The sequence below is a fragment of the Mytilus edulis genome, chromosome 3, assembly GCF_963676685.1.
Source record: "Mytilus edulis chromosome 3, xbMytEdul2.2, whole genome shotgun sequence".
Classification (NCBI taxonomy): domain Eukaryota; kingdom Metazoa; phylum Mollusca; class Bivalvia; order Mytilida; family Mytilidae; genus Mytilus; species Mytilus edulis.
In genome coordinates this window covers 89,687,114-89,710,513 of record NC_092346.1, presented here as the reverse complement: position 1 = coordinate 89,710,513, position 23,400 = coordinate 89,687,114, and the positions used below count along the sequence as shown (strand labels likewise).

Sequence of the window (23,400 nt, the reverse complement as noted above, 5' to 3'; positions counted from 1 at the left end):
TAACGAAAGTTATGCAATATCATTGCCTAATTAACCGTAATCATATTTCTTCTAACGACTGGAGCTATTATTGTTTTTTCTGGTGCTGTATTCTAATTTTCATGCACGCTTTAGATATGCCATGAGAAAGGCATATCCCTGCAATAAAGTAATTGATTTTCCAATGTTATCATTCTCTACCATTAGTGAGAGTTTTTTAGCTTTGAAATCGACAATTAACCTTTCTTGTCAAATAGCTGGTCTCCCGATTCCTAATTCCGTGCTCTATCGCCAACACATCAATTTTATTGAAAAATAATTTGCTGATGCAGTTTAAAGATTAAAATTAATTACACTGATTGTTGCTAATATGATCGATTTGACATCACTTGTTATACTGTCGCGGAAAAAGATATGTTTGTAATACACACTCCTGTAGGTTTCCACTGAAGCGTACAAGTTGCGATTGTATTGTGTCATTTTGCATCTGTATTAAATCAAGTAAAGTTACAAAGTACATATGATATATTAATAGTTTGTCTTATCAATTCACAATTTTAATTTCACTAACTTCAGTCGATTCAATCCACTTAGTTTTCACCCGAATAAAGCCTTTAATATTAAGTAAAATACCATAACGTTCCAGTATTATCCATCCCCATGGCATACTAAGCTCGTTTATTTAAGAAACGTTCAATGTCCAACTATTTGACGGAACATTTGTGATGAAGAAGCCAGTTAGGATATTGGATTGATTGGACCAGGGTAGCATGTGTGTATTAATTAAGGTTTCGGAATAAGTTGTTGGCAGCGGAGATGTTATTCAGACAGAACAATTAGCCTTTCGACCAAATTGGTTTGTTTATGCTGCTCTATGTATATTCAACTTCCAGGGAAATTGAATTAGTGGATTTTAATTGGCTTTTATAATGTGCTTAAATTTTACAAGTCGTTCAAATTTGATAAAAATTATGAGACATGACAATTTTTTATTTATTTTTCAGTGAGCTATGAGGATTAAGAAAGGAAATTTGTTTTGTCTCTGTTTAATTAGATTTGTTATTCAGATAGGAGCAACGGGTAAGTCAAATTATTTTAATTTCGTTTAAGAACTCAGTCCAAACTTAAATTGTGAATGATGTGCGATCTTTTGTGTAGAAAATTTAAAACAAATGTGATAAAATTGAGAATGGAAATGGGGAATGTGTCAAAGAGACAACAACCCGACCATAGAGCAGACAAAAGCCGAAGGCCACCAATGAAGCATTCTGATATATCAACTTTATGCATCGGGCATCATTTCTGCTATATAAATGCTACGATTGTTTGTTTTCAAAATGATTAGCACATGCATCGTCTTTTTTTGGCAATATTTTAACTTCAAACTTTTATAAAGAGTAAACATTTATATATAATTGCAGTTTTACAAACCCATGTCATTATTCAATTGAAATGGCTCGACCAAGGCTAAATTGTTTTTTTGAAGGATATATACAGATTGATAACAAATACACGCATTATTTTGATATAATGTAGCGTTTTGTACGGCATTATTTTCTTTTGTATAGTAGTTTTGATATAATCTGTACAATTTGTGTATATTATGTGAACATTCCCGATCAGATTACAAACGTATTTAAGATAGAAAAGTAATTCAAATATTTTTAAAAAGTCCAAATAAACAAAATTAAATAACCAGTTTACTTGTTCAGTCAATAATTGTGATTTAAAAATTGGTCTCAACACGATAGCTAATATTTATATTGTCCCAATGCATATAAATACATTGGCAAGCAATGTTGACTGGACTATAACCTTAACATTCAGCTGAGAACAAATTTTTAATGCAATTGAATTCTGTGAAAGAAAGAAAGAAAACAAAATACAAACCCCTTCGGTTGTTTTGAATAGAAATCGTTGGTAATGCTACAGACTCGATATTCATAATAGATTCTAACATGCAAGAAAGTCATCCAATATATACGCTTAAGGAAATAGTTATAAAATATTAATTGTAAATCAAATCTGTTGTGTGAAGGGTCAAATCTTACATTATTATAACAACCTTTCAGGAAATAATCCAGAAATGGTGGATTTTTTTTTTATCAATTTATATCATTTGACGGGGCATTTTTTCTGTTGATCGTTGTATGCAATACTTACTTCAAGATTATATCAAACTGACTAGTAGAAAGAATTCTCGACTTAAGCCATCACTTTTTGGGGGATTTTGATCTGCACTGGTCTTTAAAGACTGAACATTGATTTCATACATCATGTCTTTTCCCCCCAGACATATCTACAATAACAATAAATTCAGTACTGTTAAGTTCCTTCGGTCATTGTAAATTAATTTCAGCTCAGTCTATTTTTATCTTTCCAAGTAGCTGTTAATTTATCGACTCAAATCAATAAGTAAGTAATGAACAGTACTGGATTGACTGCAAGCATTATGCTTGGATGTACCGCATCGGTGCCAGATATGTTTGAAAATATACTCAGACTTAATAGGACTTGCTTGGTATTTGAAAATAAGTTTGATCAAAACTCGATGTTATATTTAAACTGTTGTAATACATTGAAACAACTTACTGTATTGAAACATTCTATCTGTGATTACAAAACGTCAAAATACGATACATTCGTGTTAAAGGAAAGTGGATTCAATTTCACACTGGATGGTCATTTTGGTGATTTTGATATTTGTTGTTGGGCTAGGTGATTTTTTTTAAGAAGAAAAACATGTGTAACCATGCTATTTAGAAGAAAATGAGACTAAACTTTCGAAATTTTCGTAGTTTCGTTGCAATGTTTATACTTTATCTGGAGATTGTAAGTTGCCTATAAAAATCAAATTTGTTTATTAAGTTTTATGAAGCTTTTTGCCGAGAAAACACGATCAACGAGACCAATGAGCTTCATTATGTGTCGAGTAGGTGGTCTTCGTTATCTATCTAAACACGTTATTTTAACAATTAGCATACAACAATAATAATTGACATCAGACCTGGAACAGACACTTGAAGAATGTCTTGCATACAACGCGATTTAATTCTTTTTAAATGGTTTATCGAATTCATTATTTCGATTTCATATGTGTCTTTTACTAAAAGACTGGCACTCTGGTAATCATTGCATGATGAAAATGTTCAAATCCATCTGTATCTGAATACATAAATCATGATCAGTTATGTTTAGACAAAACAAGAAACATTTTTGTACATAATTGATTGTATGTTATACTTTCTTATTCCGATAGGTGTCAGATCATTTGGAAATTGTTAAAATATGTATTAGAAACAATTTAAAACGCAACAAAAGACGTTATTTCAAACCCTGTTGAGAATTGTTGATTAAGCAAACATTGTGTCAGCATATTCACAGACGACTCATTGGGAGTAGGTTATATTGCACAAGATACACTAAACAATTTAAATTATACACAACCTTTAACCATTGACATTACCCGAATGTGGTATGCGAGTGTGTTTCGGATATTCTAATTTATTTAAAGAAAAGACTAGTTAGTATATATCAGTTTCGCACGGGTAACTTCACACAAATACAACATAAGAGAACATTTTTCACCCCCTTCCTATTTTGAACAATGCGGTTCATTTATCACCTTCGTTCAGTGTATTTATTTTAAATTTCATCCGCTATATCTGTGTCTGTAGTGATGATTTCAATGTATGAACATAACAACAAATTACCAAAAAACAACTTTATTCTTTCATAGATAAACATTTTTGGTTCATAGTTTGGCTGTACATGTAGAAATCTTATAACAAACCGGATTTAACATCCAAATTCTAACGTTGGGGTCGTTTAAAGAGCCCGTAAATTTAGAAACGACCCATGTATGGCTTATGTATTGATTCTTAGAATAAACTTACTCAAAAGATGAGTAAACTATATTGTTATACAGCTATGAAAATGTTGGTCCTACATCCTGTCTATACCTATGTTTTAGGATTGAACTAGGTCCTGCTATTTAAGAATGTTTAAGTCTTTACACTAAATTCGTAGGATGTGTACTGATTAATATTCAGGTATTTGTTGAAATCTACTTTGAACTATAGCTGTTTGTTAATGTGAGCATAATTAGATCGGTAATTTGTGTTTTATCTTGTGTTCAAGTGCTTCGAGTGCCGATCCTATGAGTAAAGCAGAGTTGAGGACTCATAAAACATGTTTTACCCCGCCATATTTTACCAAGTCAGAACCCTTTGTATTAGTGGTTGTCGTTGTTTCTGTCTACTATATATCTTTTACGCTTATTTATTATTTTTAACAAAATTAAGGCTGTAAGTTTTTCCCATTTAAACGTTTTTACAGTTTTTAACCGTGGCTTTTCGAAGTCTACTTTATGGTATTGGTTTTGCTCATTGTTCAAGCTATGGCTAGGTATGCTTGAATCTCTACAGAACGCACACAGCTGTCTATAAAGAATGAAGTTGAATGACACCAATCCGAATAATTGACATTTTGGAATGCTGTTAATATATATCTACTCTTGACAAATAAGCATTTATATTCGGTATTTAGTTTCTATTTTGACTGTTTCTACTTGTTAGAGAACCAAATTATGGCGTCAAACAGTTGTGTTCTAGCAACACCAAATTATGTAAACTGTCATGGCATGACAGTGAGGCGATGTAATTAATTTCACTCTCTAATTTGATGTTTAACTACTAAAGTCTATTTCGGTTTACTATTTTACCAACGTGAGTGAATATTCTTGTTTGGGAGTGTCTGACAGGTGAGGAAATTGGTTAATTATATATACTTGCATATGTATATTTTATTTTTTTGAATACATACACTAAATTGAATGGGTCATTTGAGAAAGGGAAACACTCGCAGTGTTTATAGAAACCCTTGCAACAACCCAAAGGATCTGTTTGTGGCATGCTGAAATATCACAGGCTGTGGCATGCTGAAATGTCACAGGCACTTGTTTTACCTATATACCTTTATATTACGAAATGTAAGGGCAATTTTATCTTCAGAATCTTGTTTGTGAAATACTCCCAAAATCATTTATATTTGAACACTTTCTCATATAAACATTTTAAAACCATGATGATTCTATATTGTCCAAAAGTGTAATCAACATCTTTGCGAGTATATTCTTATAAGTAAACAGAACCCGTCATTTTGATGAGATGAAATGATTGCTCGCGTTAAGAGAATATACAGTGATTGATGATAAGGAGATACACTACTGAATTACACAATAAGCCCCTTACTAAGTAATTCTTAAATGACCGTAGGCGTTACTTTTAGTGACCAAAATGCTGTTTTAATATTTTATGATGCTAATAGAAAATTACGGTAGGCTGCAAATGTTTGTACCTGTCCTAAGTCAGGAATCTGATGTACAGTATAGTTGTCGTCTGTTTATGTAGTTCATACGTGTTTCTCGTTTCTCGTTTTTATATAGATTATACTTTTGTTTTTTTCTTTCCTGTTTGAATGGTTTTACACTAGTATTTTTTGGGGACCTTTATAGCTTGCTGTTCGGTGTGAGCCAAGGCTCCGTGATTAAGGCCGTACCTTGACCTATAATGGTTTACTTTTATAAATTGTTATTTGGATGGAGAGTTGTCTCATTGGCATTCATACCACCTCTTCCTTCTGATGTCATCACGAGGAGATGTGGGGACATGCAAATGAAACATAAGGCATACAATAAGAAAAGAAAAATACTTAAATAAAAGAAACTAAAAAACCTCAGGATCTTACATACTGTACCGTTCTAGTTTATTAGAGTGAAAAGCTATATATTAAAGGAAATGTGTCTAAAATCTTCTTCGTGATACGCACAAGTACAAAACAAACTAGCAAGCAAAAACAGTTGATAGATTTCTAGTATATATTTGTTTAGGGGCCAGCTGAAGGACGCCTCCGGGTACGGGAATTTCTCGCTACATTGAAGACCTGTTGGTGACCCTCTGCTGTTGTTTTTTATTTGGTCGGGTCGTTGTCTCTTTGACACATTCCCCATTTCCATTCTCAATTTTATTCATAATATAAATCTTGTTAATATTATGTAAAATATTATGTAAAATATACATCATTGTTAATGCCCGCGTCACACTGTCCCGATTTTTATATACGATTGACACCCGAATGCGAAAATTGTAAGTTCGTACGAAGTTGGTCCCGATCTCGTTAAAATACCAAAAAATGACCGAAGCAAGTACGATGAATAACGAAGTCTATACGATGGTGCCGAAATTATATACGATAGCAAAAGATGGACATACGAAGGTTAACCGAAGACGGGTATTTAAGCTTCATATCTCAGCCGAAGCCTACACGATGGATCACGAAGGCTACACGATGGATTACGAAGGCTATACGATGGATTACGAAGGCTACACGATGGATTACGACGATTGCGCGATGGCCATACGATGTCTGAAAGACGTCGTGTACAGCTTGTTTGAACTGTAAAATGTGTGCACTAGTCTGAATAATCACCCATAATTATGCCCATGTTTACTGATCTATCTTAAAGGTAAGGTAATGGGTTCGTTGATCCCTTTTATTCAAAAAGAGCTCTTTCCAGGAGAATATCATAATATAGACAAAAGGAAGGATGTGGGGAAAGCAACAAATGCCGCAAAATATGATATATAGAAAACAAAACGGTTATGGAGTCGTGTTGCTATCGTAAGACCTTTGGGTAGCTTCGTGATTCATTCGTGTAGTCATCGTAATGTCAAAACTGCCCGATGGAAACGATGGAAACACGAATGCAATACGATGTTCAAAGATGCATTCCCGGTGACATTACGATGGTGAGGATGGTGATACGAACTAAATACGAACCCTCAACATCGGACGCACCTTCGGGGATTTTTTAACATGTTAAAAAATTTAGAACCCTTCCCGAAGTTGTCCCCGAAGGCTAGAAAAAGTGGCCGATGGTTCTTCTAAGGTTAGAGATGGCACTACGAATAGCCCGATCTGGATACGATCAGTCCCGATTTTGAAAATTTCCATAATCGTGTTGCCATCGGCGTAAAAATCGGGACAGTGTGACACGGGCATAATGGGAGGTCTTTAATTGTTTCTGATAAATTATACAGATTTTTACCAAATCTGTATAATTAAGAACTTGACATATCATTTAAACACATGTCTTTTAATGAAAATTGTGTGTTTCCCTCTGTACGCGTGTTTTATATATTTGTCGTTTGGTTGCTGTCTCACTGACGTTTACTTACCCACATCTCTTCATTTTCTTCATTATTATTGTTCTATTTTTAGAATAAGTCAAAGACAAATATAAAGTCACAAATCAATGTTCGATACATTTATCATTATTTATAAATGACATTTCCATCTAATTGACATCAAGACACTTAACTATCATTAAGAGAATGAATTCCCATCAATCAGTAATGGATACATCAACATTATTTACACCTTTTTGTGATTCCATTGAAGCTATTATATAATGTCATGTTCAGCTTTCATAATGGTGCCTATTGGGAAAAGTTTAACAGAATATCTAACAATTTCTGTTGTTATACAATTATTTTCCAGACACGACAATTTGTATCAACTGTCCATCCCCATGTAAGTTCCGAATGTTACAACCCTATAATCATCAGTACCTGTATGCTGTAATCACACTAACAGCACATTAATTTATACTTATTTTGTAATTATATGCTTTGGAAAAACTTTGTATGGCTTAAACAGTAACATATCAGAAAGTTATATTCTAAAATGGAAGTATTGTTAAACGAGCAAGCTATTACAATGGTCCTATTAAAACGTATTTTCTGTTTAGGTTATTACCATTTGTAGTTGTTAAGAATTTATTTACACAACTTTGAATTTGTAAGAAGTCAATCCACAACAAATGATTGATTACTTAAATAATGGTGGATTAATGTCCCATCAGTTAACGTGGGCAATGTCACGGCGGCGAGATATATAAAAGTGTTTGTCATTGCTTTTTGAATAAAATATTGTATAACTAGTAAAGAATGTTGTTATGAAGTCAACTCATACCCAGAATCTCTGTATGTGCTGTATATGTACACAGAAATAATATATATACCAATTGGGTGCCACATCTGGAGCAGGATCTGCCTTATACTCCCGGAGCACCTGAGATCACTCCAAGTTTTTGGTGGGGTTCGCCTTTAGTTTTCTATGACGTGCTTTGTAAACTTGTTTAACTGTTGGTCTTTTTTTTGTTAGCAATGGCGTTGTCGGTTTATTAACACTTATGAGTTTGAATGTCCCTCTGGTATCTTTCACCTCTCTTATACGAATCAGATGTTTTGACGCTCATTTGGAGCAAATATATACAGAAAAGCATATTTTAAACCCTTATAGGAAATAAGTGGGCACTATATTTAATTATACATTGAGTTACGGAACACCTTGTCTTACTATAAGCATGACATGCGAAAATATAGTGATGATTTTAGGGGGATTCAGCTGCATAATGTAAATTTTTCCTATTCACGAGGTCATCTCGTTTGCCTAAATATAGTTGATCAGTCCTCATCCAAATCATTGTTGTTCTGATAGACTTCTTTATAACTTGCAAGTTTAATGACAAAACAAAAGTTTGGTTGTGTAGAAATGGAAAGCATTGCTTATGTTAGCATGTGCATGTTTTTGAGAATAGGTAAAATAGAGCGCATGACCTTAGCTTGTTAAGATACATTTCTTGGAATGAATATTTGATTAAAATTTTGTTTGGAAGACGACAGAGATTAGTGTATTGATATATTATTGACGGGGCCGTATGAGTATCAGATGTAAGATGACATAAAAATTGATAAAAATAACCATGAAAAACCTATATTGCTAGCAAAGAACTGTGGCTAAATTCTACATTCTGTCAATACTTATTGAAAACATTGAAACAACTGTATTATTGTTACTAGAATGAATTATTGCTTATATATCATTATTTACTACGTAATTCACAGTATAGAGTCTAATGATAATACCATCTTTTATTTGATTTGATTTTCCCCGTAGGATTCGTTGTATATCGGATTTTTTGTATGATAAGATATTACTTCAAACAAAAACCAAACAATGGATTTTGATATGTTGATAGACAAAAGTTCTATAATGAGAGGTAGAATCAAAAGTTGAATAGTCTGAGATAGAAATCAGAACATCTTTACAATATTATAGAATTTTGCAAGTAAAAAGAAAATCTTGAAATGAAACAGCAACTTTGAATAAACAAAGTTAAAATGCAGTACAGTTTTAATGTGAAGTGGAAATCATTTTGAAATATCGGTCCACTCAAAGAAATTTATTATATTGTGTTCATATTTTACCGAAAATAAAACTCTTCACAATCGTTCATGTTAGATTCACATTTAGAATGGCATTACAGCAAAGTTAAGACCTTTCTCATATATGCTGTATCTAAAAAAATTTATATATATCTTTGATGGTGAAAAAAGGGACTCCAACACAATTTTCAGTCCCTCTAAAGTCAAAATTCATTTCATATTATATATATTTGAAAAGTATACATGTTATAAAGACAATGTTACAGAAACACATGTACAAAACAAAAGTCCTTTACATATTAACATACTGCAATATTGTAATATACAAATAAATATTCAAACAGCTTGTCCGGTGTGAGCCAAGGCTCCGTGTTGAAGGCCGTACTTTAACCTATAATGGTTTACTTTTTAAATTGTTATTTGTATGGAGAGTTGTCTCATTGGCACTCACACCACATCTTCCTATATCTAGCTAAAAGTTTAAGCTATTATAAAATCTTGCTGTCAATAGTAAACACACAGAAAGCAAATTTGTATTATTGTACAAAGATTGTGTAAAATTTCATTTTGAACATATTTAAAATCATAATTCTTATTTACAGATCCCTGTACCACAATATCTTTTGGTAGCTATGAAACTTTTATACGGAACATTCCAGAAGATACTCCAGTTGGTGAGTAAAATGTTTGTAAATTGTATTTAAAATGGAAACATATTTGATACATCCTGACTTATCTTTAACATGAAGTTTCTTTTACTATAAGAAAAACTCAGTGGCTTGTCAGGTATAAAATATAAGTTCTCTTAGTAGACATTTTATCAGGTGCTGATATAAATACTGTGTTGACTACAAATAGTTTTTAGTAAACATCCTTTAAAGACATAGTTAAATCTTCAATGGTTTTTAATTTGTCTACGAGAGTCTAGGATGCGTGTATAAGAAAAGCGATGCCTAATATTGTTTAGTGTCCATTAGTATCATGATTATTATGTTGTGTTTTATATCAGCGTCCATTGTCCGTCTTTATTACAATTCTTTGTTTTATTACCGTAATGTCTGAATTCCTTTCTATCGTTGGTTAAGACAAATTATTCAATATACTGGAAAAGCCTGATAAATGTTTATGTCAGACGTGACTTATCTGGCTTGATAGACTTATATGTCAAACATCATTCTTTGTCTGATCGTTGATATTTCAACAAGTCTATATACGAGGAACGAAAATGAAATATGCATTAATTTAATTGAATTTGAAAACTTTAACATCTTCCTTAATGAAATTTAATTCTTTAGCGGTTTTATTGAACCCCAATTACTCGCTTAATGTTTTGCCATTGTGCAATAACCATATAATGTTAAAACTTCAGTTTATGTTGTCATAGAACCGGAGATCATAAAATGAAACATGTTTTGTTATATTCATCTTTTCTCTTATTACTATATATGTCGTTTACGATTGAAGATATCGAACGCTGTACACTAGAGGCACACAAGTGTCTATTGTCTGTTCAACAGAAATTGTTATTTTGATTCTATGTCTTAATAGGTTCTGTGATAGGTATATTGGATACTTATGGCACTGAGAACGAGATCACTTTACAACCAATCAACAATGCTAACCTTCGGCTAGAACTACCATCAAGGAACATCACATTACAACAACAACTAGACACAGACAAAGGCTCAAGCTCCCTATCACTGCGTATTCGATGTACTCCAAAAACAGAGCCTTCTTCTACGGTAAATTATCACGTTTTTAAGAAGTATATTGATAGTTTTGTTTTACTTCGTGAATCAAATTTGTTGATTTGCAAACATTACATTGGCACACCAGAAATATAGAATTTATTCAAATCTCTCTTGGATGAATGACTTCTGAACAGCGGTATAATACAGTTGCCTTTATTTTGAACTATTATTGGATGCCATTTCTTCAGAGTAGGTGGACAAAAGTTACGATACATTTTAAAAGAAAATAACTTGTCACTTGTTTTCCAATCCATGTATTTTATTTATGTATGTATTTATTTATCTGTTTCTGAATAAATTATTGTTAACACTAAAAGAAATAATAGTTATCAAAGTTACCAGGATTATAATTTATTACGCCAGACGCGCGTTTCGTCTACATAAGACTCATCAGTGACGCTCAGATCAAAATAGTTGTAAAGCCAAACAAGTACAAAGTTGAAGAGCATTGAGGACCCAAAATTTCAAAAAGTTGTGCCAAATACGGCTAAGGTAATCTATTCCTGGGATAAGAAAATCCTTATTTTTTTTTTTTTTTAAACTTCAAAGTTTTGTAACAGAAAATTTATAAAAATGATCACATAATTGATATTCATGTCAACACCGAAGTGCTGACTACTGGGCTGGTGATACCCTCGGGGACGAAACGTCCACCAGCAGTGGCATCGACCCAGTGGTGTTAATAGTTATCAAAGTTACCAGGATTATAATTTATTACGCCAGACGCGCGTTTCGTCTACATAAGACTCATCAGTGACGCTCAGATCAAAATAGTTGTAAAGCCAAACAAGTACAAAGTTGAAGAGCATTGAGGACCCAAAATTTCAAAAAGTTGTGCCAAATACGGCTAAGGTAATCTATTCCTGGGATAAGAAAATCCTTATTTTTTTTTTTAAACTTCAAAGTTTTGTAACAGAAAATTTATAAAAATGATCACATAATTGATATTCATGTCAACACCAAAGTGCTGACTACTGGGCTGGTGATACCCTCGGGGACGAAACGTCCACCAGCAGTGGCATCGACCCAGTGGTGTAAATAGTTATCAAAGTTACCAGGATTATAATTTATTACGCTAGACGCGCGTTTCGTCTACATAAGACTCATCAGTGACGCTCAGATCAAAATAGTTGTAAAGCCAAACAAGTACAAAGTTGAAGAGCATTGAGGACCCAAAATTTCAAAAAGTTGTGCCAAATACGGCTAAGGTAATCTATTCCTGGGATAAGAAAATCCTTATTTTTTTTTTTAAACTTCAAAGTTTTGTAACAGAAAATTTATAAAAATGATCACATAATTGATATTCATGTCAACACCGAAGTGCTGACTACTGGGCTGGTGATACCCTCGGGGACGAAACGTCCACCAGCAGTGGCATCGACCCAGTGGTGTTAATAGTTATCAAAGTTACCAGGATTATAATTTATTACGCCAGACGCGCGTTTCGTCTACATAAGACTCATCGGTGACGCTCAGATCAAAATAGTTGTAAAGCCAAACAAGTACAAAGTTGAAGAGCATTGAGGACCCAAAATTTCAAAAAGTTGTGCCAAATACGGCTAAGGTAATCTATTCCTGGGATGAGAAAATCCTTATTTTTTTTTTAAACTTCAAAGTTTTGTAACAGAAAATTTATAAAAATGATCACATAATTGATATTCATGTCAACACAGAAGTGCTGACTACTGGGCTGGTGATTTGAATAAATATTATTTTTATATTTATTTAATTTGTTTGTTTTCGGCAGATGTTGCGAAATATTCTTAGTACATGTCCTTTTTGTTTCTTTAAAGAAACACCTACATAACAAATTGTAATGAACTTGTATGACGATCAAATCACTTCTAGTTCTTTTTTTTATTAGTGTCCATCACGGTATTTATCATATTAATAGCTGAAATATGATAGAGTAGCTATACACAAATAATCATAGCTTGCTTTGTGATATTGTGTGAAAAACACCAATTGTGTAAAAATTAGGTTTTATGATGGAAAATGAAAAAACATATCTGATACCCTGATGTTTATTAGGCGGATAATTGAGCAGTCTATTTACCAATTTGTTTACCTTGAAATGTAGAACATGCTTTGTCATTACTTACTTACGATACTTAATCCTCCTTGTAGGTGACTGTAACAATAAGAGTACTCCTGGTTGATGTCAATGACCATGCGCCGACCTTCTCACAAGATCAGTATACGGTAAACATAAGTGAAGTAAGTACATGTATCTGGCAGGCTTCAAAATAGAAAAAAAATGTTTACTATATATAGAATATACAATACAAAAAAAAACCTATTTAAAATTGTTTATATCCCTGCGATTGCACTGACCGAATATCTTCCATAAAACCGTAACTAGCCTGAAACAACAGACTGTCACAATGTATTTTGTTGTTGTGTTTTTATTTGTCTGATTAAAATGGTCTTTCCCAGTGCAAGGATGAATAATAATATGTATAAATATAATCTTCATATTCCTAAGATTTACTAATGAAAGTGTTATCATAATCATTCAATTCTTGTCCTCGTGAACATAATTTTTCACTATTACAAAGTTACAAAGATACCAATCAAACGAGACTAGCAAGTCATGGAAAAGAAATTCCTTTATATTTTAATTCCAAAGGGAAGAAATTGTATGAATTTCAATTGGAAGAAATAAAACAGTATTTGTTCCTGACGGAATAAAGTGTAGAGAATATTATAACATTGTTTTATACAAAAAAATTTCACAGGAAAGTCTGTTATTAGGAACAAACATATATCAATCAACCACAGTCTAAAGACAAAAAATATTAAAACACAGTCTGTGTTTTATAGAAGGCACCTTCATAAAAAACAAATACTTACTATTACAGCATGAGGAGATATGAGATTCTGATGTAAATTTCAATTGATACCGTTTTGTCCTTTACTGTCTGATTATGAATGAAGGAAAAACTTGTTAATTAATATCAACAAATAATTTATTGTTTAATGTTACTTGTATTTTTGCAGGATGCAGCCCCTGGTACGACAATATTTAGAGATGCAAAAGCTCATGACGATGACAAATCTGGAGACGGCAATGATTTGTTTTCATACAGTATATTACCTGGTCCTTTCTCGGTAGGAATAATATGTTATCAGCACGAGTTAGATGTTAAGATACACAATCAGTTTAGTGACATTGATAGTTATTGATTAAAAATCTAAGACGCAATCGTTTTCCTTTTTATTTTCAATCTCGGGAACTTTTTTCAGTTTCGTTCATGTTAAGTCAAATAATGCAAGTTGTTATCAATGTTGTAATACGTAGTTCTGTTGTTTTCGTCCTAGAATTGTCTTACCTCTCAAAAAATAAATGCCAGTTGCGGAGAATTCACATTGATTCACCACTCACTCAATATTTTTTTCAGGATTATTTTGAATATGAATATCCATTATACCCAGATATAACACTGAAAAAGAATTTAGATTTTGAACAGACAACTTACATGGAAATAGAAATCATGGCAAAGGTTTGTACCATTATTCATATGAACCTCTAAATCAAATGTCAAAAAATATTATTAAACTCCACCTCAAGTGCTATTCTGTCTGTTCTGTTGAATTCATCAACCACTTTGCTACATCAAGATATGTTGAACGTAATAAATGTTAATTGTATGGACCCTGAAACGTTATTGAAAAATGGATACTGATATATGTATGCCTTTTTTGATGGTTGTGTGTTTGGTTGTTCTCTTATAAACGTTTGCACAAAATCTTCCTTTAATGAATAATGCTGTTAATATTACAGTAATATTCAACTATAAACACATGGAGTTTACAACATATTATCTAACACTTATTAATATATGCTTTGTAGGATACTCCAGTGCGTGGAAGCAGTTTAAATTCTACCGTCAAATTACGGATTAATGTTGGCGATGCTGATGATTTGAACCCTAAATTTGTGTTCGACCAGTATTTCGGAACTGTTAGTGGCAATTCAGTCCCGGTAAGTTGTTTTTTTATGTTAAGTTATAAATCATTTCTTCCGACTTATATTCATACAGTTTCGTATCATCTATGTTATTTTACAAAATCTTGTCGAATATATCTTTTTTATGTTAAGTTATAAATCATTTCTTTCGACTTATATTGATACAGTTTCGTATCATCTATGTTATTTTACAAAATCTTGTCGAATATATCTTGATATAAAAGTTAAATTTTAATGACAATAAGATGTGAAAATTGTATTAACAGTTAAAGTAGAAAGAAGTATGGAAATTGTAATTGATTTTTGTTTTTAATCAACAGGGAACATTGGTAACAGTTTCACCATCAGCAGTTTCAGCTTTTGATCAGGACACACTAAATGCTGCCGTGAAGTATGAGTTAACAGGTAATATTTTGACATATGTTTTGTAACTGACATGTTGTGTCTTTGAAAGTTTTTGCTTATAAAGATAGTATTTTGTTTTCTTTTTTCACTGTCATCCCTCGGTTCTCATATTCTCATATGCATGTACATACTAAAACACTGCTTATTTCAAGAAGCCAAAATGTACTGACATTGTACTGAAGATATCTATAGGAATCTTATATTCCAGTCTTATGTAATTAAAATATGTCTATTTGTTCTGTTGAATGATTGGGATATTTATCAATTTATTTTCAGATCCTAAAGGAAAGTTTACTATCAATGATCAGACTGGTATTGTAAGTGTTAATGGACCGCTAGGGAGTGATGCTAACGACATAGTCATCCTGAAGGTAAATATGTCTGATGAAAGTTAATCCATTAATGTGCATCGGAAGCATGAAATTATTTATCGTGTTGATTTTCACTTTTTTTTTGTACCTGATCTAACCAATATATGATACTTATATACTAAATTAACCAAACTATACCAACTCATTAATTTGACAATGATACTGCCTGGTAAATTGACTTCAGCATACATTACCATCTGTTTCTATGTTTTCATAATTAACCAATGATAGCTGATATAGCAGTGCAAACTTAGTCGGTTGTGATGATTAGAAATAACCAACCATATCTAAATTAAATTTTTATTACGTTTTGTTTTCATAAATTATCGGAAATATTTTAGTCACTTATTTTATAATCAATGTGATTTAATTTGAGTAGGAAATGGAAAATTCCAAATAACAAAACAGGATGGTAGAAAATTTAAATTAGAATTAAATACTGAATATGGTAAGTTAAACATGCATCCCTTCGAATTAAAACTGCACTTAGTACAAAGAACCAGTTTATGGAATTTCACAGAGATGATAATTTTTGTTAACTGTTGACGATCTAATAGAGTATACATTTCATTGGCACTGATGTTGTGCACTGACGAAAAGTATGAGTCTATCTCTCGTTCGTTAGTAATTAAAAAATAACAAGTCAGTATCACTAGAGAGATCTACTGTGTCATGTTTAAAACAGTTTCTACATCAAATTTCAATATTTAAACTTCTTAGCAACCAAAAAATGCATATATTGTTTATATCACAAATATAGACTTGAAAAATATGCATTGAAATGTACTCTAATTTTCTGAGCTTTGTTATATTTCGCGGTCTGTTCTATAACTGAAATAATCATTAACTCAGTTTAGCTTTTTTTAATCGTTATAAAACTGTAAAAAGATATTTTAGAAGTATTTGCCCTATACAGCGAAGATGGATTTTTAAACACTAAATATGATTGATTTAAAGATGAAAGAGTATTTTCAGATGCTAAAGTTAACACAATGTGTAATTTTTACATGTTCCTTTCTTCAGGCAATACAGACAGATAACCCATTTCGCTGGTGTATATCAACACTAGCTATTGATATAACTGGAGTACTGCCACCACCAACCCAAAATGAAACACTTCGATTTCAGTTTCAGCGGTATAATGTTACATTATCTGAAAGTACTCCAGTTAGTACTATTGTCAAGTCCTTGCATCCCACTGGACAAAAGAAGGTATTTATACATATTGTCATTTGATTTCAAAATAATCATTAACATTTCCATATATCTTTCACAGAGAATACAGTTATTAAAAATGTGTTAATGCATTTTATCAATATAACTTATTTTAAATGACATATTAAACAGAGAAAGTTTTAAAACACTTAAGGGTCTCTTTATTACATTATCCTCGAGTTCTTTTGTTCTTTTTTAATATAACGATCTTCAATATAACCGTCGATTTTAGATCTTAATTTCGATTATATGGTCTAGAACCTGTAAATACTTTGATGGTGAAACTTTTTGAATGCAAACAGATAATGTTATTTTGTTTTATTTTAGGACAGTACTTTATCATACAGAATAATGGAAAATCAGAATATTTTTATCATACAATCAAGGTTGGGATTTTAGTGATTTCAAAACAATACTCACAAAAGCACCACAATCCCGTAATTAAAGTAGAGGAAGAAATGTTTACTTAACAAATATACCGAACTCATAAAGGGGAAATCCATAAAAAAACTGACATAACAATATCAATCTACGGAACAAGTGAACAACAACAACATGCTATATTTTTTACTTGGTACAGCCATGCATTTCCAGAATTAAATTTTAAACCTGAATATATTGTCAACTGCCGAGTGGCGCGGATATATACCCGACGTGGCATAGGTATTTTACATTCAACCGTTCAACTGGCTAGTGACACTCATATTGATGACAATACATTAGCAATTTCAAAGGACACAGTTGTTACACTTATCTCCTAGAGAATCTCCGTTAAACTTCTGCTCACAGAAGTTAACAACCAATCAAAGATACCAGACTTTTATGTTTGTACACCAGGCGCGTTTTATTCCTTATATTCAATACTAATACGTGTTGATTGGTAGCTAGTATACATAAATACATAACTATGAGTAGTGTAAATGTAAAATTTTGCTGGTATGAGTATATCTCTTAGATATGAAACTAACATAACACATATCATCGACTCGTCATTCTGTTGTATTATATTTCATGGACGGATTAAGCAATTATAATTCGAAGTAGTAAAAACCTATTTATTATCAGTCCAGAAAGTAAAATTGTATTTAAACATTCAAATGACCAGCTCATATATAGTTTTTACAAAGTAAAATCACAAAAAACTGAACTCCGAGGAAAATTCAAAACGGAAAGTATCCTAATCAAAAAGCTCAAACACATCAAACGAATGGATAACAACTGGCATATTCCTAACTTGGTAACGGCATTTTCGTATGTGGGAAATGGTGGATTGAACCTCGTTTTATCGCTAGCTCAACCTCTTACTTGCATGACAGTCGCATCAAATTACATAATATTAACACCGATGCGTGAACCACACAAACAGACATAATAGGTAAAAATGTCAAAAATATGGGTACAGCAGTCAACATTGTGTTATAATCTTAATCACAATAAAACAATCATAATTGTTAGAAATTGTTTGTTTGTAGTGGCGACATTGTACTTGGAAAAGCTTTGGACTATGAACAGCTTCAGTACTATAAGATCACTGTTACTGTTACTGATGGACAAGATGTAAGTACGAGGGTGCGCACATTATTAGGGGACGGATAATTATATTATTTATAACGACTTTCTGTATCATTAATAATCTTTCAAACCAAAAATGTATCAATACATTGGACATTATTACATTTATACTAGTATATTAAAGAGTATGTTTAAATATGAATGATAATCGTTAAAAATAAAGCATATTGCATATACCAAAGTATCAATCAGAAAGTAAACGTAAAGACGAAAGACTCAAGTCTTCAAAGCACTACATGGAAAACAAAGATTTTGAGTAACATAAACCCATCCGGAAAACTGGTCATAGTAAGTGTAAAATTCGGTGATGTATGGAATGAATCGAGGGAAAGATGACGGGATCAATGATAAAATCGCAACATGAAATTAGATTTTTCATACCTTTATTACTTCTTTAAAGTTCAAAATGTTCAATTCATTTACAGACAGCCATTTCAACAATCAACTTTTATGTTGTGGATGTTAACGATAACAGTCCTGTTATAGGAACACCAACTGTTAGTCTGTCTGCAGAACGTGTTAAAGGGACGGTTTTAACTATTATTGAGGTATGTGTTTTATTACTATAGTAGTTTGATATCAAACTGAGCATGCTATAGTCTTACTATAGCCGTTTGGATTGACACTTAAAATGATTTTTTGTTAATAATTCATATAATAGTCGTTTGGTTTTGTAGTCATAATACACACTTTGTATTTAATTTCGTAAAAACAAACCTTGTTTTGAAAAAAATAACGAATAAGATATATGCATAATATAGCATAATCATTTTTTCTTAAACTTTGGTAATTTGTTGTATAATAAGATGGTAAAATTTATTCAACGTTGCTGTAATAGATGAATTGAAATAATCGCGATTCATGAATCTGCATTTAAAATTAATTAACCAGGTGGACAAATCAAATGGTCAATTATATTGTAGGTTACAGACAAAGACGCCAATTCTCAGTTTACATTCCAGTTGTTAAGTCATACAAGGTAAGGTTATTTGAAATCGACGTTGCTTATTGTTTTTAACTATAACATATATTGGTTTGTCACTTTTTTGTACTTCGTTGACCATGAAGATAAAATTATGCATTTTCTGTAGATAATTTTAACTGCTTATTTTACCAATAAAACAGCAACGTTAATAACAGATAATTGCTCTCTTTTGTAATCAATGCATGTAATGTATCCGGGTGCTGGATTTTCTCGCTATGTTGAAGACCCATTGGTGGTCAGTGGCTATTTTTGGCTCTTTGTTTGAGATGTTGTCTCTTTGCCACATTCCCTGTTTTCATTCTAAATTTTATTAAAAATTTTTTTTTAGAATATCCTTTTGGTAGATGTGACTTCATTTATTTATAATTCATAATCATCTATACAGACGAGACATTATAGCGTTTTAGGTTTTGTTTTGTCAAACATCTTCAGCCTGTTGATAATTTCGTTTTCTAAATTAAAACATTACTTAATTATTTTTAGTTTATTTGCTGTCGACTTGATTGGACAAGTTTCTATAACTGGTTTACCAGAGGAGTTAATCGAAGACAAATATATTTTGACTGTATCTGTGAAAGATAATGGAGCACCTGTTCGTGAAAGTATTGCCCTGGTAATTGTAAATTTTCCAGCATCTTCACAACCAGTAGCCAAGGCAGCAATTATGACTGAGAGCAGTGATATTTTAGCAATAGGTTTAGGTGCTGCAGCGGCGGTTTTATTCATAATTGTTATTATACTTATTGTATACATCATAAGGAGGTAAGTTGGTGTAACATGTCATAGCTTAAAAAAGTAAAATAAAAACAATACCGACTTCAAGGCAAATTCAAAACGCAATGTCCTTTAAAACAGCTCAAACATTCAACTAACATATTTCTGATTGGTGCAGACATTTCCTTATGTAGAACATATAACTGTACCCTTACAGACCACGCAATGGGTGTGTATTCTACTAACATTTTCCATTTATAGGTTGTAGTCCCTCTAGCCTTAGTCCTCAGTAAATTTTAAAATTCATCTTGAAAGAAATAAGAATTCATTTTATTTCTACTATATTTTTAACTCGGTTTGATATTCATTCCAGTCAATTTGTATTCTCTTCAAATGCTTGTTTTAAAAACACAAAAAAACAAGTGCATTCGTATCTTCATTTTAAAATTGTAACCTATACATCTTTACTTGAAAAAACAAATTATAATTGAAAATGTTATTATTCTTACACTTTGCTACAATTATCCTCAAATCATTATTCAGCTCATGATTTGTATTATTCAACTTCTATTAAATTTTTCACAAAACAATCCCAGACGCTTCGGCTCAATTTATCTCTTTATAGATTATAAGTATACTTCAAACGAAAGCTTAGAAATTTGTTGAAGTATTTTGAATTTGAAAATACACAAATTAATCTGATATAAGTTGCATTATTATTTTGTTTTAGTACAAATTCTTTGAAATTCTCGGAATACTAGACAGGCCTGTTTGTGCCAATATTAGATCGTAGTTATTAACCCAAAAAAACGAAAATATAAAAAAACACTTTTTTCATTCAATGAAGTGTTTTGATAAATATTGATATCATTTTTTCAATTCTAGTCATAATAATTTTGTTATTCACTTATAAAACTAACATTGAAATATTAAATATGTTCACCCTTAAATGATTTTAAAATCTCATTATTTTGTATTTTTTTTTAATACCTGTTCTTTTTGGCAGACCATATATGGCAACGTTTGAGCAATTCCGATAGGGACAAATTGTGCTTCCCTTGTAAAAGATTTTGTGTCGTCACAATGATAAAGCTATCATTATTTGAGATTCTTTAAGTAGTATCAGATAACAAATAATAACTTCCATTTGTCGTATTCTTTATTGTGTCTTAATTGTGAAATAACTGGAGGTTACCTATTTATCATTTGTACAACCACCGACGGTTGCCACTAGTTGAACAAACAGGGAGCTGCTAACATTTCATAAGCACGAGTTCGAATCCTTTTTTATTAGTGTGTGTTTTTTTATTCAATCTTTTGTTGTGTATTGGTTTAATGCTGGCTGTGTTATGGTTAGTTTCTGTTATGGTAATGTCAGTCTAGTAAACACTTAATATTTGTTTTAATTATCTCGTTTGTATCTATATATTACTTTGTCATACAACTGAGCGGTTTCGCTGGATATAAAACCAGGTTTAATCCAATATTTTGTACATGTCTGTACCAATTCTGGAATATGAAAGGTGTTATTCATTCGTTTGATGAGTTTCAGCTTTTGATGAAGGACTTTCTGTTTTGAATTTTCCTCGGAGTTCAGTATTTTTTTTATTTTACCTTTTGAATGTTAGTTCATTTTTTAACTGATCAGAACTTAATGAAATATCATTTACTATACTCTTTTGAGATATCTTTAAATTGTAGAAAAGATGCATATATTGTATCTTAAAACATTTATTTTGAATATTCTGATTAATTTACATGCATTATCTTTATATACACAGCTTTCATTATGTGTCTTTAGATATTCATTTTTTTTTCACAAAATACATAAAAAGTCAAGTTCGCGTTAATTTTAAAATGAAATACAAAAACTCGCACACGAGCGTCAATTTAAAAAACCCTACTTTTAAAAGTTAGTTTGTTTAAATAGATTTTTAATCTTTTCAATATATTAAAATTGACTATAAAGGGACTGTTCCTTGTCCTTCAACTGACTTTTTTTTTGCTTCTACCTTTTTTAGTTTACTTAACACCGATTTAGATTTATTTTATAGTCATAAGCGGAGCACATCTGTTCAAAATTTGATTTCTTTAAAACAATAATATTCATTCAGAAGAAGAAGAAATCAGCGAGTCCGTTTACTTAGGCAAAATACAAAAATTGCAAATTGAAGTTTCATATTATCTCCGACTGTTTTGAAATTCATCTACTTTAGATAACTGATTTTCTTGCAGACGTTTATATGCTGCTGAACAACTAGACCGAGTGAAACATCAAAGAGGAATAAATCCACGTGGTTTAACATATAGACCTGGAGATCCTTCACCAGTGCCGTCACATTTTGATTTAAAGTTCAATGGTGACCTGGAAGAAACTTCTGAAATAGATGGATCCACAACCATTCAAGACAATCCACTGTCAGATAGTCGTTATCGATATGGTTATCCCAATTTAAATGGTGACGTGGATTTGGATGCTGGTGATGAAGAGATCCATATTGACACTGCGGTTGTACCCTTTGAAAGAGAAGACTATTTCAGGGGAAGTGGACGAATGAAAACATTCGGTGGTGGTCACGAGGAATGCAATAGTAGTGATAATAGTTACGCTAGCGATAGCACTGGGGATAGTAACAAAGGACTAATGAAAAACCTGAAGAAACAGGCATTAGCAAATGGGTCAGATAAAATAGGAAACACAAACAGAATACCTTCGTATATGTCGGACGTAAGTGTTCTTTATTAAGGGTTTTGAACAATGTTACTGTACCGTTCATGATCATTGAATCTGCAATTTATGTGTTTTTTTCATAGCAGAAAAAAACATTCTTTGAGTTTACAAAATCACAAATTGGAGTGTTTGTGGTAAAGCTAAATCTAGAAAAAGCGATTTGGACGTACAGAATTCAACAAAAGTCTTATTTTAATTCATGTAGACAAAGCATGTACAAAACAGTATTTGACATGCTCTGAAGATTATTTCGATAAATTTGGCAGCTTATTTAAATTTGTTTCTTTTCGAAAACACGCAACATACATACACCCACACAAATAACGAATGCAAATTAATATGACCGACCAAAAACAATTCATTATTAACGGTTTGCTTTCTGTGTGACACAAATTCAATTCTGAAATGTTTATTAAC

At 31.8% G+C, this 23,400-nt stretch overlaps 1 protein-coding gene across 11 annotated transcripts in view; it reads left to right on the top strand.

The window, feature by feature from the left end:
* LOC139517728 (protocadherin alpha-10-like) overlaps positions 1 to 23,400 on the top strand; it is a 78,037-nt gene that overhangs the window by 21,251 nt on the left and 33,386 nt on the right. For 5 of the 11 annotated variants that reach the window (XR_011663194.1, XR_011663193.1, XM_071309098.1 and 2 more), the window contains 16 exons: positions 984 to 1,059; positions 9,872 to 9,943; positions 10,818 to 11,011; positions 13,148 to 13,237; positions 14,021 to 14,131; positions 14,422 to 14,523; positions 14,874 to 15,005; positions 15,311 to 15,395; positions 15,672 to 15,766; positions 16,790 to 16,978; positions 17,309 to 17,367; positions 18,454 to 18,538; positions 18,979 to 19,101; positions 19,477 to 19,532; positions 20,022 to 20,300; positions 22,488 to 22,980. Coding sequence is in view for 8 of the 11 variants with exons in the window: in XM_071309098.1 (XP_071165199.1) it covers positions 990 to 1,059; positions 9,872 to 9,943; positions 10,818 to 11,011; positions 13,148 to 13,237; positions 14,021 to 14,131; positions 14,422 to 14,523; positions 14,874 to 15,005; positions 15,311 to 15,395; positions 15,672 to 15,766; positions 16,790 to 16,978; positions 17,309 to 17,367; positions 18,454 to 18,538; positions 18,979 to 19,101; positions 19,477 to 19,532; positions 20,022 to 20,300; positions 22,488 to 22,980 (2,235 nt within the window). In the remaining 3 variants the exon portion in view is untranslated. Of the gene's footprint in view, positions 1 to 630; positions 752 to 983; positions 1,060 to 7,539; positions 7,573 to 9,871; positions 9,944 to 10,817; positions 11,012 to 13,147; positions 13,238 to 14,020; positions 14,132 to 14,421; positions 14,524 to 14,873; positions 15,006 to 15,310; positions 15,396 to 15,671; positions 15,767 to 16,789; positions 16,979 to 17,308; positions 17,368 to 18,453; positions 18,539 to 18,978; positions 19,102 to 19,476; positions 19,533 to 20,021; positions 20,301 to 22,487; positions 22,981 to 23,400 lie in introns of those variants that run through there. The other 6 variants (XR_011663192.1, XM_071309094.1, XM_071309096.1 and 3 more) reach the window with 3 other exon arrangements.